This window comes from Malania oleifera, chromosome 5 (assembly GCF_029873635.1).
Source record: "Malania oleifera isolate guangnan ecotype guangnan chromosome 5, ASM2987363v1, whole genome shotgun sequence".
In the NCBI taxonomy this organism is placed as follows: domain Eukaryota; kingdom Viridiplantae; phylum Streptophyta; class Magnoliopsida; order Santalales; family Ximeniaceae; genus Malania; species Malania oleifera.
Window position 1 is genome coordinate 54817042 of NC_080421.1, and position 18609 is coordinate 54835650.

At 36.5% G+C, this 18609-nt stretch overlaps 1 protein-coding gene across 1 annotated transcript in view; it reads left to right on the plus strand.

The window, feature by feature from the left end:
- LOC131156372 (uncharacterized) overlaps positions 1–18609 on the plus strand; it is an 80358-nt gene that overhangs the window by 39560 nt on the left and 22189 nt on the right. Inside the window, exons 3-4 of the mRNA XM_058110003.1 lie at positions 7911–7976; positions 10029–10146. Coding sequence (XP_057965986.1) covers positions 7911–7976; positions 10029–10146 — 184 coding nt within the window. The remainder of the gene's footprint in view (positions 1–7910; positions 7977–10028; positions 10147–18609) is intronic.

Sequence of the window (18609 nt, forward strand, 5' to 3'; positions counted from 1 at the left end):
ATGATTGATCTTCCCAATGACCTGGATATGGAATCGGGGTGAAGTGGCTGAAGAGGAAGTAGAGATTACTGATGATGTAACTAGGCAGTAGGTATGTATAGAGAATTTGGTACAACAATCATCGTAGCAAAAAGAGGGCAGGTTCTCTTATGAAACTTACCCAAGTTGCAGCAAAGAGACACATTCAGTTGTATATTATGGTACTAAAATTGACGAGTTCAAGGAGGATGAGAGGAGCTTAGGAGCATATGATGACCTAAGCAACTTTTGTGATTCTAAGTCCGACGTTCTAGTCGATTAGTTCAGGAGGAAGTTAGATATGGGAGGAGAAGATAATTAGGAAGAACTTGTTGGAAATTTGGGTTTTGATGAAAAAACGAAAGAGTTATTCTTGAGCAAGAAGAGATCTCATATATGTCAGCTTGCACAAGAAGAGAGTTCTTTATTGCCCTTTGATATCAGGCAAGGATTAGATAGTTCTATTAAGCACAAGTTTGATCAAAAGACAACTTTGATTGACGAGGGGTATTTGTCCTCTACTCGTAAGCTTATTCCTATTAAGGTGGACGTTGGTGTTAGTCCTTTAGGCATCGAGAGGGGCAATGATGAGGAGATACCTGCTCTACTGGGCAATTCAAATTCTTTGGAACCTGGAAAAGGTATTCTTCCTACTCCTTTCCAGTCCTTCTTTTCTGATGATTCTTTATGCCAAAATGAGGGAACTAATGGGGGGATTGACTTCGGTGCTAGTTGAGGGGTTAGTGAAGGGGACTATAGAGATCTGAACGTGCTCTAAATGTTATGGGGTTGAAGTTAGTGAGTCTACAAGAGTTGAAGTTAAATTGGGGGTGAGTCCAAAAGCTTACGGGAGTTAAAAAGGTGGAAAAAGAGTTAAAATTTTTAATTTTTGCCATCAATTACAGGGGATAGGTAAGTATGTTAAACAGTGAAGATTATTAGTTGGAATGTTAGGGGTCTAGGGGATATTAGGAGGAGAAGTCTTATTCGGTATGTTTTGTTAAGGAATTCCTTGATATTGTCTTAATCCAGGAGACTAAGCTTGAGTTAATAGATGGGGAGGTAGTTAGAGGGATTTGGGAAAAGCAGTGTTAGGATCGGGACTTTATACCTTCTCGGGCACGACAGGTGGCATTTTAGTGTTGTGGGACACTAGGTCTATTACTAGAGTCCATGGTTTAGTAGGTTTTTTTCTCTCTTTTTGTCTTGCTTGATATTAGAGATAGGGGTCAATGGTGGATTTCCTTTGTGTATGGTTCTCCTAGACCTGCTTTTAGGGGAAATTTTTGGGATGAGCTATTTTTTTTTTTCCTAACTTATGCTCACCTAAGTGGTCAGTGGGAGGTGATTTTAACGTAGTCAAGTTCCCTTAGGGAAAAAAAGGGGGGTGGTTGAGTTAGTGTCTTTATGTAGAAGTTTGATTTGGCTATCAGGGATTATGGGTTGAGGGATCTTCCTTTGGGCAATATGCTAATTTTATGTGGTTAGTGGGTGGGGCTAGGGAGGTCACTAGTAGAATTGACAGATTCTTGTTTCCCATTGGCTGGGAGGAGGAGTTTCCTAATCTTTCTCAAATGGTGCTACCTAGACCCACTTCTAATCATTTCGCCATCTTGTTGGAATCTTGGACAATGCCTTGGGGCCTCACCCTATTCAGGTTCGAGAATATGTGGTTAGAGCATGGCTCCTTTCAGACCTTGGTTAGGGACTCATGCAGTGAGGAAGTGGAAAGGGGTTGGGAGGGGTTTAGATTTATGAAGAAGTTGAAGAGACATTAGGATTAAAATGTCTATTATTCTAGGAGAGTTAGAAGAGTTAGATAGGACGAAGGATTGATCCTTTCTAGGGCGGGAGAGGTTAAAAGGGTTTCTTTAGAGAATGAATTGGAAGAGCTAATTTGAAAGGATATGAGAAGTTGGAGGAAGAAGACAAAAAGCTTAAATGTGTTAGAGATTGTGGCTGTAATTCTAAATTTTTTCATTGGATAGCCAATGAAAAAATGAGGAACAATTTTGATTAGGGAATTGAAGGCGGATAAGTGGTTATTTTCTCGGATCCTAATATAACTGCCCTTAAGATTACTAATTTTTATTAAAATCTGTATACTAAAGAGGATGAGAGTAGACCGATGGTGGAAGGATTAGGATGGGATCCTCTGCTTGTTGATAAGATAGCTTGGTTAGAGAGACCTTTTGAGGAAGACGAAGTTAGGGCTATAGTTTTTGGGATGGAGAGTGATAAAGCTCCTGGGCTGGACGATTTTGATTTAGCTTTTTATAAAGATTGTTGGGCGGTGGTGAAGAATGACTTGATGAAGGTTTTCAATGAATTCTATTGGAATGGGGTTTTAAGTAAGAGTATTAATTCTACGTTTATAACTTTGGTGCCTTAGAAAAGTAGCTCTATCAAGATCTTTGACTAAAGACCGATTAGTCTAGTTTTGAGTGTTTATAGAATAATCACCAAAGTGCTAACTAAGAGGTTAAGTGTGGTGCTCGATAAGACTATTTTTAAGGCCTAGAGTGCTCTTGTCGGGGGTAGACAGATTGTGGATGCACTTGATTGCAAATGAAACTGTTGAGGATATGAGGAGGAAGAAGGTGCTTGTTTTTAAGTTGGACTTTGAAAAACTGACCATAGAGTGAGTTGGAAGCTTATGGGTAAGATTTTTGTGAGGAAGGGGTTTGGAGAGAGATGGCGTAGATGGATGAAGGGTTGTATGTCTAATGTGAATTTTGTGGTGATAGTGAATGGCGAACCCAAATCTTGGTTCAAGGCCACGAGGGGGATTAGACAAGGAAATCCTCTTTCTCCATTCTTGTTTGTGCTAGTGGCAGATGTTTTAAGTAGAATTGTAGAAAGGGCTGTGGATAGAGGTCTAGTGAAAGGCCTTAAAGTGGATAGGGAGGAGATCATGGTGTCACACCTTCATTTTGCGGATGATATTATCTTTTTTCTGGAGGACCAAAAGCCTTCTTTCATTAATATTTTGGGGCTCCTTAAAATCTTTGAAAGGGTTTTGGGGCTTAAGAGTAAGTTGGGTAAGGCTAATATTTCCGCTATTAACGTGCCTGCAGAGTGTGTTAGGGATTTGGCCATGGAAGTTGGGTGCGCTGGGCTGGGTTGGCCATTTTCCTATCTAGGGGTTTCTTTGGGAGTTAACCCTAGATCATTTGGTTTTTGGGATCCTGTGGTGGAGAGTGTCTAAGCATTTAGATGGGTGGAAGGGAGCCTTTTATTCTTTAGGAAGGAGGATTACTCTAATTCAGGCTTGTCTTTCTGGTGTTTTGTTGTATTTTCTTTCTATTGTTAAAATTCCAATGGGAATCTATATTAGGATTGAGAGAATTATGAGAGATTTTCTTTGGTCAAGGGTAGCAGGTTTTAAGGATCATTTGGTGAGTTGGGAGGTGATTTGTAGGACAAAGAGGGGGGGGGGGGTGTTTGGTTTGGGTCTTGGAAATTTGGTGTATAGAAACACTCTTGGCTAAGTGGCTCTGGCGGTTCCCTCTAGAGGTTTCTTTATTGTAGCATAGAGTTAATCAAAAGTTAATTTGGACTTGATGGGATTGGATGGGATACTAATTTGGGTTTAGATGCTCTTTGGAAAGTCTGTGGAAATCGATATCTCAAATTTACCCTTTCTTTATCCCCCATACTAAATTTTTTTTGGGTATGGATTGTAATATCTGTTTTTGGAAAAACCTATGGATGGGGAATGTTGTTTTGTCCACCTCCTTTCCTCGCTTTTTTCCGATTGAGCTCAGGGCAAAATGATCCCATTTCTTTGTTTAGAGTAGACTTGGACAATCCTTTACCCTTTTAGGATTTCCATTTCAGGAGAGCCTTGAATGATAGGGGAACTACTGAGTTATCTTCTTTCTTGATTATGTTAAATAATTGTAGGGTATCCTCCGAAAATTATAGCTGATATTGGTTGTTGGATTTTTTAGGAGTCTATTCTTATAATTCTTTCTTCAAATTCTTGGTTGGGACAAATTCCTCTTTCCCTCTTTACAAGGTTATATGGAAGGTCAAAATTCCCTCTAAAATCAAATTGATTTTTTAATTGGTTATGCTTAATAGGATAAATACTAATGACTTGTTGCAGATGTGATATTTGTATGTTGTGCTTTAATTGTTCAGAGTCCGTTTCACACCTTTTCCTGCACTGTGATTATGCATGGAAGGTTTGGAACAAGTTATTCAATTACTTTGAAGAAACTTGGGTTTGTTCTATAACAATGGAGGAGTTCTTGGCAATTTCTTTTGTGGGGTTTGGGACGGAAAAAGAAGGGATTCCATTATGGAATTGTGCTATATTTGCAGTATTTTGGGGCTTGTGGAAGGAATGTAATGCGCGTGTATTTGCAGGGAAGAAGTTACCATATTGGTTGGTGTGGGAAAAGATTCTGTTTATGGCTTCTTTATGGTGTATGGGCTATGGAAATTCCAAGGGAACGTGTGTTTCAGAAGTTCAGCACGATTGGAAGTCTCTTCTAACGATGTTTGAGTTTTTTGTCATTGTTTATTTTTGCAATTTTCTTTTTGGTTTTCCTGAGGATTATCAGACTTTGTTGAGGAGATGTCCTCTCCCCTACTTGAAAATTCTATCTGATGAATTTCTTTTTCTATAAAAAAAAAAAGGATTAGAGATGTTGATTGTAATTTTAGACTTCTTCATGGAATAGCAAATGGAAAAATGAGGAAGAATTAGATTAGGGAGTTGGAGGTGGATAGGGGGGAGGTGATCTCAGATCTTAGTTGGATTGCTTCTAATTAGTTGGTTTGCTTCCAAGATTATTGATTTTTTTAATATTTTGTTTTCTGAAGAGGATGTTTGAAGATAGATAGTGGCAGGTTTGGAGTCGGATCCTTTGTTTGGTGATAAGATGGCTTGGCTGGGGAGACATGAGGAAGGGGAAGTGAGGGCTGCAGTCTTTGGATGGAGAGGGATAAAGCTCTAGGGCTAGATGGGTTCAATTTGGCTTTCTTGTAAGATTGTTGGGTGGTGGTCGAAGATGTTTTGTTGGAGGTTTTTAATGAATTTTACTGAAATGGGATTTTAAGCAAGAATATTAATTTCATTTTTATAACTTAGGTGCTGTAGAAAAGTAGGTCTATCAAGATTTCTGACTATAGATCTGTTAGTTTAGTATGTAGTGTTTATAAAAGTTTCACTAAAATACTAGCTAACGGGTTGAGTTTGGTGCTTGATAAGACTATTATTGAGACTCAAAGTGCATTGTTAGGGGGAGACAGATTGTTGATCCCATTTTGATTGTTACTGAAGTCGTTGAGGACATTCAGAGAAGAAAAAAGAAGGGACTCATTTTTAATTTAGATTTTGAGAAAGCCTATGATAGAGTGAGTTGGAACTTCTTAGATAAGATTTTTATGAGGAAGGGTTTTGGTGAAGGATGGCGTAGATGGATGAGAGGTTGCTTGTTGGTGAATTATTCAGTTTTTGTGAATGGTGAGCCTAAATCTTGGTTTAGGGCTATGAGGGGTATTAGATAAGGTGACTCTCTTTCCCATTTTTGATCATTTTAGGAGCTGACATTTTGGATAGGTTGGTTGATAGGCTGTGGATAGAGGTTTAGTGAAAGGGCTGGGGAGTGGGGAGGGAAGAGGGGAGGTGATGGTTTTGCACCTTTAGTTTTTTCACGATACTATCTTCTTCTTAGAGGATCATCGGACTTCATTTTTGTATATTTTGGGTCTTCTAGATATTTTGAAAGGATTTCTGTGCTTTAAGAGTGGTATTGTGGCTATTAATCTGCCTGTTGAGTGTGTCAAGGGGTTGTTCTTGGAGGTGGGGTGTGTTGTTTTGGATTGGCTGTTGTCCTATTTAGGGGTTTTTTTGGGGAATAATCCTAGATCTGTTAGTTTTTGGGATCTGGCTGTGGAGAGGGTGTCTGGAAGGGTGCTCATTTTCTGTTGGAGGTAGGATTACTCTTTATTTAAGTTTGTCTTTCTGTATCCAGTTGTTTTTTCTGTCTGTTCTTCAAATTGCTGCAGGGGTTGCTAGTATGATTGAGAGAATAATGAGAGATTTCCTATGCTCCAGGGTAGGTGGTTTTAGGGATTATTTGGTGCGGCGGGAGGTGGTCTGAAGGTTTAAATAAGAGGATGGTTTGGATCTTGGAAATTTGGTACTTTAAACATGACTCTCCATGCCAATTGGCTTTGCTGGTTCTCACTGGAGGATTCTGCCTTGTGGGATAGAGTTGTTAAAAGTAAAGCTGGACTAGATAAAAATGGGTGGGATATTAATTTGGATCTAGATGCTCTTCGGAAAGTCTGTGAAAAGCTATCTCTCAGATTTGTCTTCTCTTTGTTCCCCATACTAGATTCTTGTTGGCTGGGGGGTTGCAATATTCATTTTGGAAAGATCTTTGATTGAGGAATGTTGTTTAGTCCACCTCTTTTCCTCACATCTTTTGTTTGAGCTCGGGGCAGAATGGTTCCATATCTTTCTTTATTGCTATCTGGGTGGTCCTTTATCTTCTTGGGATTTTCATTTTCAGAGGTCCTTGAATGATTGAGAGATGGAAGAGTTGTCCTCTTTGTTAGTCTTGTTGAATAACTGCTGGGTCTCTTTGGAAGTGGATAGTTGGTCTTGGTCTTTGGATTCCTTAGTGGTTTATTCTTGCAAATCTTTTTGTGATATTTTTGACAAGTACTGGTTCTTCCTTTACTCTTTATAAAGCTATTTAGAAGGCCAAAGTGCCCCCTAAAATCAAAGCTTTTATGTGGTTGGTTGCACTTAATAGAACCAATACCAATAACTTGTTGCAAATTAGGAGACCTTTGAACTCTCTCTCTACAGATGTATGTGTGTTTTGCTTACTGTTCAGAATCTGCATCGCATTTTTTATGCATTGTGATTTTGCCTGGACGGTTTGGAACAAGTTAATTTATTATTTTTGAGAATTTTGGGCAGTGGAGGATTTTTTAGCAGTTTATTTTTTGTCCGTTTTGGTAGGAAAAAGAGAAGGGCAACATATGGAAGCATGCTTTCTTTGTAGTATTTTAGGGACTGGTTGGAACGTGTGTATTTTCTCAGGGAAGGTGTTGTTCCTGTTGGTTTGGGAGAAGATTCATTATTTGGCTTCTCTTTGTGTGTGGGTCATGGGAACTTTAAGGGGGTGCCCTTTTCAGATATTCAGTGGGATTGACATTTTTTTTGTTGAGTTGTTAATGCATGCTAGTTTTTTTTGGTTTTATTTCTTCTTTGTTTTTGTATGGATTTTCCCAGAGTTTATTAAGGAGATGTCTTATTCTCCTGTTTGTATGTTGTTAACCTATCAATGAATTTCTTGTTTTGGTATATAAAAAGGCCTAAAAATGCTATGCCTAGAAAACAAACCTAATGCAAATGTGTAAAATCTTCGGCAGTAACCTCTGAATCGTAAACTATATATTTGCCTTTATCTCCAACTTCCTAATCATATTTTAACTCTCATTTTTCTACCTTATGAAAAAGAAGTGTTGCAAGCATCCACTTTCACCAACACATTCCTAACCTTCTATATCCAACTAATCACCTCCTTCAACCAGACATTTTGTAGCCCATTTTTCAAACTGTCCTCAAATATCCTGCTCTGTCAAAAACTCTGTCCCACCAATCATATCTATCGCCACCCCTCATAATATTATTTTGAATAACTAGGCAAGAGTATTACTCTATGGAGTGGCATATGGCTACATCATTTTGAATTAATCTAAGAACCTTTACTTAAAAAAAATGCATTGGATAATTTTTTTCGTTAAATAATAATGATAATAAAATAGTTAATTAGGTGCTTTTGCTAACTCCTATGTTTATCATTAATGTGTTAAAAATTCTCAGTTATAATTCTAAATACTGATTTCATTTATTTATGCAGAAAAAGGAAAATGGCAAGCGAAGGAAAGAAGATCATAATTCAGCGAGAAAAAGTAAAGACAGAAAGGTATCTTTCTCTGAAATTTCGTTGTGTATGGAAATATGAATTAACTATGCAATTTACTGCTTGGACATCTTTCTGCATCATAATTGGTTTGTGAGGAAACTAAATTGAACTCCCCAACAAAAATATCTCTTTCCGCATCTATTCTTGTATTGCAACTTTGGAGCAGTTTGTCAAGAATACCACAAGATGGATAGGCACCCAAAAGTTATGTTCACTAATTTCTTTCTTGTTTTTTTTAAGTAATTATGAAGCCCTATGGTGGTGCACTCTTTCTCTGCTTGCAAACAAGAGGGATCGCAATTGCTTCAGGAGTCAATTCTTAAAATGCCAATATTGCCCACATTGTGTTGCCTTCCCTACATGAATGTGCCTTTTCTCTTTGCTACTGAAAATTGTAGGAGCCATTCAGTGCAGGTCTTTTGGGTCCCTTCTGTTGTCTCTCTGGCTCAGGAGAGTGATAATGGCCTCTCCTGTTTCCATGGCTAATTTCCTGTTATTTTTCTCTAATCCTGTGGATACACCTGTCTAATATCTCATAACTAACTTGTGAGTTTTTAGTCTTTTGACTAACTTATTAATGGTGGTTCTAGTTGTGTTGCCTTTGTTGTGATTTACTTGTACCCAAATTCAATTCTCTTTCCTTTCCTAGTATGAAAAGGGTTAAGGATCCATGAAATGAATAATTATGTATGTATGTGTATTTATATTTGAGGAATTGGATTTCAGATGGGTAATGTCCCGTATAACTTATTTCTTGTAATATCCTTAGCCTCAAGAATGCCTCATCCTTATTTGTCACGTAGATCAATTGTGTGAATTTCCTTGGCCAACTCACTTCTAGAGGATATATAGGATCCTCTTGCTATGTTCGAAATAATTCTATGCTTTTGAGTTTTGATCATGCTGTATGATATGTGAAGTTTATTGCTTTAAGTGGTACAGACTACAGACCACAAATTATTGTCTTGTTCCAGTGTTTAGATTGCATTACAGAACATCTTTGTTGGGTACATACACAGTGAAAAAATTGTTTTTCAACAATGATATTGTGGTTTCCTAGTGTGCACACGCACAGGAAAAATGAAGAAGAAGAAGAAGGAAGAAAGCAAGAGGGGAGGGGTAATGCAAACATAGCTTCAAAAAAATTTAAAGATTTTCTTCATAACATTCCCAAGGATTCATTTACAATAATCAAAATTAGCTCTACCAAATTTCTATAATGCTGTGTTCGGGAGCATGGATTTCGGACCTCGGATTTGGATTTGGATTTGGGTGGATTTGGACAAATTTCAATACAATTTTATGTTATATACTTATATCTTACCCAAATCGAATACAAATCTAAATCTATGGCCTCTCCAAACATAGGGTAAGAATCTATTACTTCCACCTTACTAAAATTCTAGTTTGAAGATTTTTGGTTTCAGCTTTCCAATATTTATTTTAATTCAAGGAAGGTTTACTTTGCCCATTTTTTCTTTTGAAAGATTGCATCGTCTTCATGATCTTTGTCATTTTCTTCTATCAATTTTTGTGTATCCATTGTGCACTAACAATTTTTTGTATCCATTGAGCACTAACTCACCAGAGACAAGCTCCAACTTAAACCTCTTTTTATGTTTGTTTTTAAACTTTTTGTTATCCACAAACACATCACTGGGGAAGCTCAAATCTCAGTTGATTTCTGTGTGTAAATGCTAATGCCTTTGATATTGAGACTGTTGGCAAGCCCACATTTTTGATCCTGGATTAAGGAGAAGACCAAAGCATCTTGCTTTATTTATTTATTTTTTTTCAAAGTAGTTGTCCACATCTGGTATTCAGATTTTCCTAACTGTGTAACCAGTTGTTAGAATTGAATGAGACACGTATTTATGTATCAATGAAAAGCTTCTTGTTTTCTTTTTTCCTTACATTTCTCCTGAGAAATGGACTAACGACTTATGCAACCAATCTATATGTGTATGTGTGTGTGTGTGTGTGTGTGTGTGTGTGTGTGTGTGTGTGTGTAGGATTGCTAAAGCTCAAATTTTTTAAACATTTAAATCTCAGGAAAGGGTTATGGATCCTTCTGCAAAGTCTTCATCTCATTTAACACCCCGTCCCAATGGCACTCCATATGCTCCTCCAATGGTCCCAATGGACAATGATGATGGGATCTCATACCAAGGTTGGTACACATTTATCAACTTGAAATGTGGTGTAGAAAATGTAATGACCTTTCATTGATATAATAATTGTGCATTGGATTGGAGTGGATTTTCACTTTGCCGACAGTATCAGTTAGGCCATTAGGCTGTTTTATTGTTTGTACAATCAAACCTACATTTGATCTTTCCTGCTTTAAGAACCACCAAACTTGTCATTGATATTGCTTTATCCTTTTAAACCTATATATTTTTCACATGTTTCTGTTTCCTTGTAAGCCCATGTGTTTTTTCATGTTGGGCAAGAGAATGTTAGACATAATATAGCCAAACTTCCAATTATTATTATTATTTTTATTTTTATTTTTTTTTTGAGAAAAAGAAGATATATGAAATGTGGAAGGAAATACAGTCAATAGAGGACAAGAAATCCTCGAAAAGGAAAACTAGAAAGAGAACCTAAAAATGAGAAAAATGAAACCAAAAATATTAGAAAGAGACCTAACAAATGCCACCTAAGAAAACCCATTTCCCCCTTTCCATTGTAGTTAATAGAGCACTGTGAATATGCTAATTCTTGTTGCCCCTTGCCTCATCTTCACCGCTTATCCAAATTTTTACCTCCTGGGTCAGATAACCACCCATTTTATCCAGCAAATGTTGAACACGAGATGCAAGGGTGGGCAAAATACCAGCCTCAATCAGCTCAATATTCTCTCTTTCCTTACCTATTCCATCATCCTCAAAAATAGAAGCATCCTATAAACCATCCATTGAAGATTGAGGCTTGTATGGTTTATCACCCAATAAACCAACTTATTCTGATCCATACCCAAATTGATGATGGATGTCATCTATATGTAACTCTCCATTCACAATCAAAATAACTGTCCAATTCTCTCATAATCTCCCCAATTCTTCTCCATAGTGGGGTTCCTCACTAACCTTCTTTATTGAATCTATGTTCAACCCATTCATAATCTCCTCAATATAAAAACTTACCTGCACATCCACACTACTATGCCTCTCAACTGAGGATGTTCTTATACTCCATGCCATTCTGCCCCTGGTGAGTACATATCTTTGACATTGCTTCCCCTCCCCCCTCTGCGCCCTTTTTTAATCGGAGGTTTTATTACCCACACCTGACCCCACCTTTGCATCATTAGAGCTCACGCCATCTCGAATGCCAACCTGATCTTCAGTATAGTTAACCTCCATCAGCAGTTCCTGCTTCCCAGAAACCTTTGCTTGAGCTCCACCCTATGTAGAAAAACTTCTAAAAATCTCTCATCCCCCCCCCCCCCCTCCCCACCTCGGCCGGGGCTCTTGGGCCACTAGACAAAAGCTCACATTGCCCACTTGCACTTTCATCCTTCATATGAGATGATGACCCACAAATCTGCTTCTCCTCTACCTGCACACTTTGTCTGAAACCAGGCCTGCTGTTTCTATCCTTTTTAAAATCCTCTGCTACACAAACCTGACCTACACTTACATCCTGCTGTGACATTTCCTGGGCTTCACATTGGTACGCCCTCTCCACTTGTGGATATTGGACCCCTGATTTCTGTTGGACAGCATCATGGGCCTGGATGATGAAGCAGCAGATTTCCCACACTCATTCAAAAAGCAGCACATCTCCCTGGTAACTGTGTAGAAGAAGCATCCTATCTACCTGGCACTTGTGAAGAGGAAGCATCTGATCTCCCTGGCACCTGTAAAGAAGAAGCAGTCAATATCCCATTCTCCAGTGCTGAGGAAGTCACATTCAGGCCAGACAATTTCCCTTCTGGTTTGGAAATCTTAATCTGGGCCTGGTCACGTCTATTGCCATCTGTTTGAAAATGAACCATTCTACCGCTTTGAGCTTGACCATCGCTCATCCTTGAGGCCCTAAACATTGGCTCCTGAATCCTGAGCAAAATTTTGAGGATGGGCCTGACTAACAGGGGTAGTGGACTGGACGCAGAAATTACCGAGGGAACTGTCTTATTTCCCAATAACCGATCCAAATGCACTTTTTAATAATAAGAATTTTTGGCCCATGCTACTCCAAACCCCTGGACTTTGAGTTTGAACTAGTAGATGTTACATCCATTTCCACTGAAGATGAATCTCTTAAAGATTTGAGTCACAACCTTGGCGCCTGCAACATTTGCATATACATTGAGACTGACTTTCCTCCTTGAAACCCCCAGATAAAGATTGAATAACCCTTGCCTATGATTTGATTCAATTGCCACCCAATACTGTATCCTCCCAAACTTCCCGTAATGAGTGAGCTGCTCCAATTTTGAGAAAACCAAAGGCAAACGCTTTGCACTCCCATCTAGCGGCTGATAAAATAATCTTAATATCCACCAGTTATGATCTCAAGATTTCTCCTCCAGATGTAAGAAACTACTTACCCAGCTTTTTCCAATTGCAAATTGAGAATTTTTCTTTCACTCCGCAACAATTTGTGTAGTTTCTCCTCTATACCTAGTTCTGAACAGGCTCATTAAAACGAATGAAGAAACACAGAAGAGAGAGCGAGAATGGAAGCTAGAGCTGTAACAAGCATCCTACAACAATATTGTTGGAATAAATATCATCAAAAAAGTGTTTAAAAAAATAATTCGTATATAAAAAGGCAAAAATCATACTTACTTGGGGCCCAATTAATTTTAAAAGGAGCAAAGGATGAGACCATGGGACCATGAGACCATGTGAGTGAAACCATAAGGTCTCATGCTCGTTGCCACCTAATATGGGTTGTTGTGTCCTACATTTAATTTAATTTTTTAAAAATGTGAATTAATTTAATGATCCTACTAGGGGTGAGCATAGGTTAAGTGGGTAGGTTACCTAACTGGGACCTATCACTTACCCTGTGAATCACTTCTGAAAATTTTGGAACTGAGACCTAGCCTATGAAAGATTGAACCTGCAATTGATTCCAAATTCTTATTGGACATCTCGAGATCCTATACCTGTAGAGAACCTATAACTTTCTATTATTTTTAAATTTTCTTATTTTGCAAGATAATTCAGAAAAGGTAATCTAGAATATATGTAAATTCTCAGTTCTCAAATAACTAATAGATTTCGTTCCTCTTGTAGGCATCTTAAAAGTTTTATTATGAGTAGTATTCTGAGAAAAAGTTATTAGTAGACATTGCTTGGGTTTGTTGGTTTGTTCTTAACTTTTCTCACCTGATGAGACATCTTGGGCTCATACTTCTATACAATTAATATTTTTCAAAAAATAAATTGAACCTACAAAAAATCTACAACTTAAAAGACTAGGTAGACTCGGCAGATTGGTTTTGAAACCTAAGGTTGATTTCCACTGGTTTTGAAACCAACAATGGTGGGCCAGTTGCTATGTCATTTCTTGGGGAATAGACTCCTAGAGCTCAAAACCAACCCTCTGAAGGTTGATTCTTAAGTATTGGAATAAGAATCTATTCGAGAATGCCTTGGAACCATACATGAACCTACCCTCCAAGGCTAGTTTTGATTGGTTCCAGGTCTACCTAGACTCAGTTCTCACCCCTATTATAAAGAGAATAGCGGACTGCCCTCTCTGTTGCAAAGGGAAGTGTCTTTGTAATATTTTCTTTCATTAGATGGCCCCTGGAGTGCCTTTCTGCATTAGAATAAGGCAACTTGCACCGTCACACTTGCTATGCCTAGTTTTAATAAAACCATGACTGAATTGAAATTTTGGTTCACTAGAAAATGCAAATCAAAACAGAACCATTCTAAATGGTTAACCAAAATTTAGTTAATTGATTTTTATGCTGATAGCCAATGGTTACCAAACCGAATTGTTAAATTTAAAATTTTAAAATCACTACAAATTGATATATTTTTTTCCGTTATAATCAATTTGTGAATTTATAATTAAGATTCGAACATCAGTAAGTAGTCTTAAATTTATAAATTTTAAATTAGCATCCTGTATAAGCTTAAAAGATCAACCATGAATTTAACATAACAAAATCCATAATCCAAGATTTAATTCTAAAAAAAAAAAGGCATAATGTAATTTACTTAAGTTTTAAATTATTATAAAAAACAAAACTTTTAAATATACATAATATGCATTTTTATGTATTTATAATACATCAGTTCAGTTCAGTTAACTGTGATTATTGCATAGGCTGAACTGAAATAAAACCATTAATTGAAAAAATTGAAACTTGTGAACTAAAACTGAACCAAAAAAATGGTTAACCATTCCTTTGGTTCAGTTCTGCAGGTTACTTCAGTTTTTTGGTTTTTCATGCCCACCCCTTTCTATACCTCATCCGGGACGTTTCCTTACCTCCTCAGGGAAAAATATGGAAGGACCTAACCATGAAAATTACCCTTCGATATCGTCCTTGCTGTGATTGACAATGCATAGGGCAGAAAGGTTGACCCGGCTAACTTTCTGCTGCTTAAACGTATTTGTTCTTTGGACCTTACTCAAGTCAATGTTGGCAATTTAACAGAAGTATGCTTGACCTAACACCCTTTCAATGGGCGATATCCCTTTTCTTCTTTTTTTTTTTGTCCTCTAATTTGAGTTGATTCTGTTTTCTTAGTTTTATTTTTTGCCCTGTTGTTTCCATCATTGTTGGGCATATGATATCTCTGAATGTTTTCTCTAGTACTAATTTGGGGACCATCCAATATGATTGTGGCATTCCTCTATGCTTTCAAAGACTAATGCACAATTGCTTCACCCAAAGGCTAAAAGTGGCTAAGTGATTAGGGAGTTGTCATGAATCATTACTATAAATTCATTAGGTAGAGAGATGGATGGCCAAGACTGGCAAGCTCTTTGGTGAAATGTGTTTGAAATCTTAAATACTCTTTCACATAATTGAAACGTTACACAATTGTTTCACATTTTATTTGAACGGAGTGAATCATATTCACTTCTGTGGTTGATCTGTTCCATGTCTTTTTATGAGTATCAAAAGAAATATACAAGAAAAGCATTACAAGCTGAAGGTGGATAAGAAGTAAACATTTTTTTTTTTTTAAAAATGGAAATAAAAGAAAAGAATAAGGATATTGTCAAATCAAGATATTACCTTGATAATTTTATTTATTTATTTGCAGATCTACACAGATTTGCATATTGTACATCAGAATAATGACTTGATATTCTACATACTGAACTCAGCAAATAGTGGATAATTTTTTGTGCGTATTCTTTTCGTCCCCATCCTATGAACCTAAACTAAATTAGGGTCACACAACTACAATGAGCCGAGAATGATGAATTAATTTAATTTTTAATTTTTAATTTTTGTTCTTATTTATACTAGTTAAATTGACGTGCACCATATAAATTTTAATAATTTTTTATAAAAAAATATTGCATTAATTTTCTTGAGTGTGCAATTGTACATAGAATTATTCAAATGCATTCCCATTCTGTTATGCTAATGATTTTTAACAAATTCAACTGCATGTTGGAAAAGTTAGCCATCTTCCTTTGTGGCAATAGCAATAGTTTTGACTTTCTTCAAGTAATATATGAATTTGGTCACTTTCTTACACAATTGAAAAAAGAAACGTTAGTCAATTATATAAGTAGATAAAAATTAAAATGCAGAACTTAGTATGGCAATTGAAACTCTCAATGTTTGGATCATTGACAAAGGTGGTTACATTTTCTGAGGATGTTAAATGGATCAAAGTGAAGACACCCAAGAGCTTCCACACTCAAAGCAGAAGTTTGTTGAACCAATGGATTTCTTTTAATGCGCAAAGAAGAGAAACACATAATTGGCCATTGAATTTTTAAAATTATTTAATGTTGGTCATTGTAAAATATTTTCCCTTATGTGGTTACAGTAGAATAAATATATATATATATATATATATATATATATATTCTAATACTATGCTCTTTAAATTGCTGGAGTTTCCCCCCCAATAATTGCATCAATTTTGTATGTGAACTGCAAGATGGAAACTTTAGTTTCCAATATTTAAAAAATTTAGTGACAGAAATGAGCATTAGTTCCAAAATGATGTTAAATTTTAGTTTCTTGAAAAGGAGAAGGAAAATATAAAAAAAATATTTTATCATATTTAGTTATCAAAGAAAAAAATAAAATATATATCAAATTAATGAAAAAGTGTTCTAATTTTATGTGTTGAAACTTGACTGCCACCCAACATGACCTAAACCATCTGTTAGGGGAGTCATCTTGAAAATAACTTGCTGGCATATTTATGCTTAGCATTAAGGTTTGTACACATTATTGGCCACAACCTGGAAACTTAAGCTTTTAGGTAAATTAGTGATCTAACATCGTATCTCAGAGGCTTAGAGCCATGGTTGCTTGGAAGTCCTGGATTCTACCCTCGTTGCCTGTGTCTATTGTAAGTTTGTTAAGAAAATTATCTCATTCCCAATAATGCGTGGTATTCATTGTTTGTTTCTCTCGCCACATGCAATTTAGCTGCATGTGTGGGAAATTTTTATTGTTGGCGCAAAACCCAACAACTTAACTTTTAGATAAAGTGATAAACTGAACTCAGAAATAAATATTTTGAAAAAAATAATATTAATGATATTTTTTAAGAGTACTTAGAATAAAAAATGATACTTATATTGAATGAAATTACTTGAAATTAAAACGGTAATTATACTTATCCAAAAAATTATATTCATTGGTTCAATTAATTTAATTTAATATATATATTTTTTTATTTAATAATTTTTTTTTCATTCTTTCCGTTCTATTAATTAAAAAAAGAACTGGAAAAAAAATAGCTGCTGGGGCAGAAATGAGTAATAACTTCCGATAAAAAAAAAAAAAAAAAAACTACTTATAGGATTGGATTCAGGCCAATTGGATTTTAGCTTTAGCAACTCGTAATATGTTTTCCTGGAACTTGTTTATTATACAATGACTGAGGACTTCGGCTCAAATATTTTTAATGCAGGTCAACACCTAAAGCTGTGTTGCCTAGAATCACTTAATTTGTGGGTCAAAGGGTAGGGTAAGTAAGGGTAAGCTTTCAAAGTTTGGGAAGGTAGAAAAGCAATTTTAGAGTTCATAGATAGGTGAGTGCTAAAATACCAAAATGGATAAATTTTTCGGGACAGAATCTAATTTGTATGTGGGGAAAATAAATTGAGGGTTAGGAAGAAAAGGGTTTTAAAAGGTAAATAGGAACTGATGAAGGAATGTTTGGAATGGAAATGGCAGTTTGATCAGCTGTTCTTATTATGTAGAGCATGGCTATTTTTCTAAAACTGTAAACTTTGTATAATTGTGGAGAAAACTATGGGGAAAATGAAAAATAGGATTCTCCTAAAAGAATCAGTATGTCTCAGAGAATATATGTGCTTAATCTTCTTGAAGAAACTAGATTACTCAAATGTAAACCAATTGATTTCCTTATGGATCCTAATGTAAAGCTATTGGTTGATGAGAGAGATTTGATGGAAAATCCAAAACATTATAGGTGGTTATTGGTAGATTTATAATCACTGGCCATTACTCAACTAGATATTCTCTTCTGCTGTTATCCTTGGGAGCCAATAATGGATCAGCCCAGGATCCCACACTGGGACGTGGTTATGCATGTATTACAATATCTGAAGAAATCTCTAACTGTTGACTTGTTATGCCAGAGTCTCTCAGTGATATGCAACTTGTTGGTTTTGCAGATTCTGTGGGTTCTGCAAATTTTGCTGTTGCAGGCTTTCCCTTGTCTATACTTCAGGGACAGGGAGAAAAGGATTTCAGAAAATTATTAGGGTTGATAAAAAATTTCAATCTCCAATTAATTGGTGAAAATGAAATTATCAACTTCTTTAGGTGCTTGCTGGTTGAAAAAATGTTTTTTATCATGTCAGATAGATGAGGAAGGTTGCAGATTGATTCTGAACATTGAGGCTTCTTCGATGTGCAAAATCACTGCATCCATTGGTCAGGACACTTAGAGTTTCAGGTTTTTTATTGCTCATGAGATTTATGGTAAACAATATGGGGTGGTTCATTTCCTTTAAGAAGATATTTGAGTTTGGATTCTTGGATGGGGGAGCAGTCACCTGTGATCCTTGTGTCCTGAAATGCATTGTAGGACTACTAACATAGGTGAGATCAGGGAAGGACATGGCAAATTAATTTGTGTTTGAAAGGCTAGCTGTTGAAAAGACTCTAAAATATGCTGGCATATTGAAGAGTGGTGCAGGCTTTGGCCAGCAATGGAGGTTTTCAGGCAATTTTGGCTGGAAGAGGCATTCACAGGTTGGGGGAGTATTTTTATTAGTAGAAGATTTAATGCACACAATTTTTGCCGAAAAACAAGCAGTACATCTTAAAATTCAGATACAAATGGAGAGCATAGTCACTTTTGCGAGGATCGTTGGCAGATGCCTTTGGCTAGTACTTTCCCTTGTCTTCTTTATTTATTGAATCTTCATGACACCCTGACTTCTGCTTTTCGCCTTTTGCAAGAAGGTGGGCATTCTTGGAACT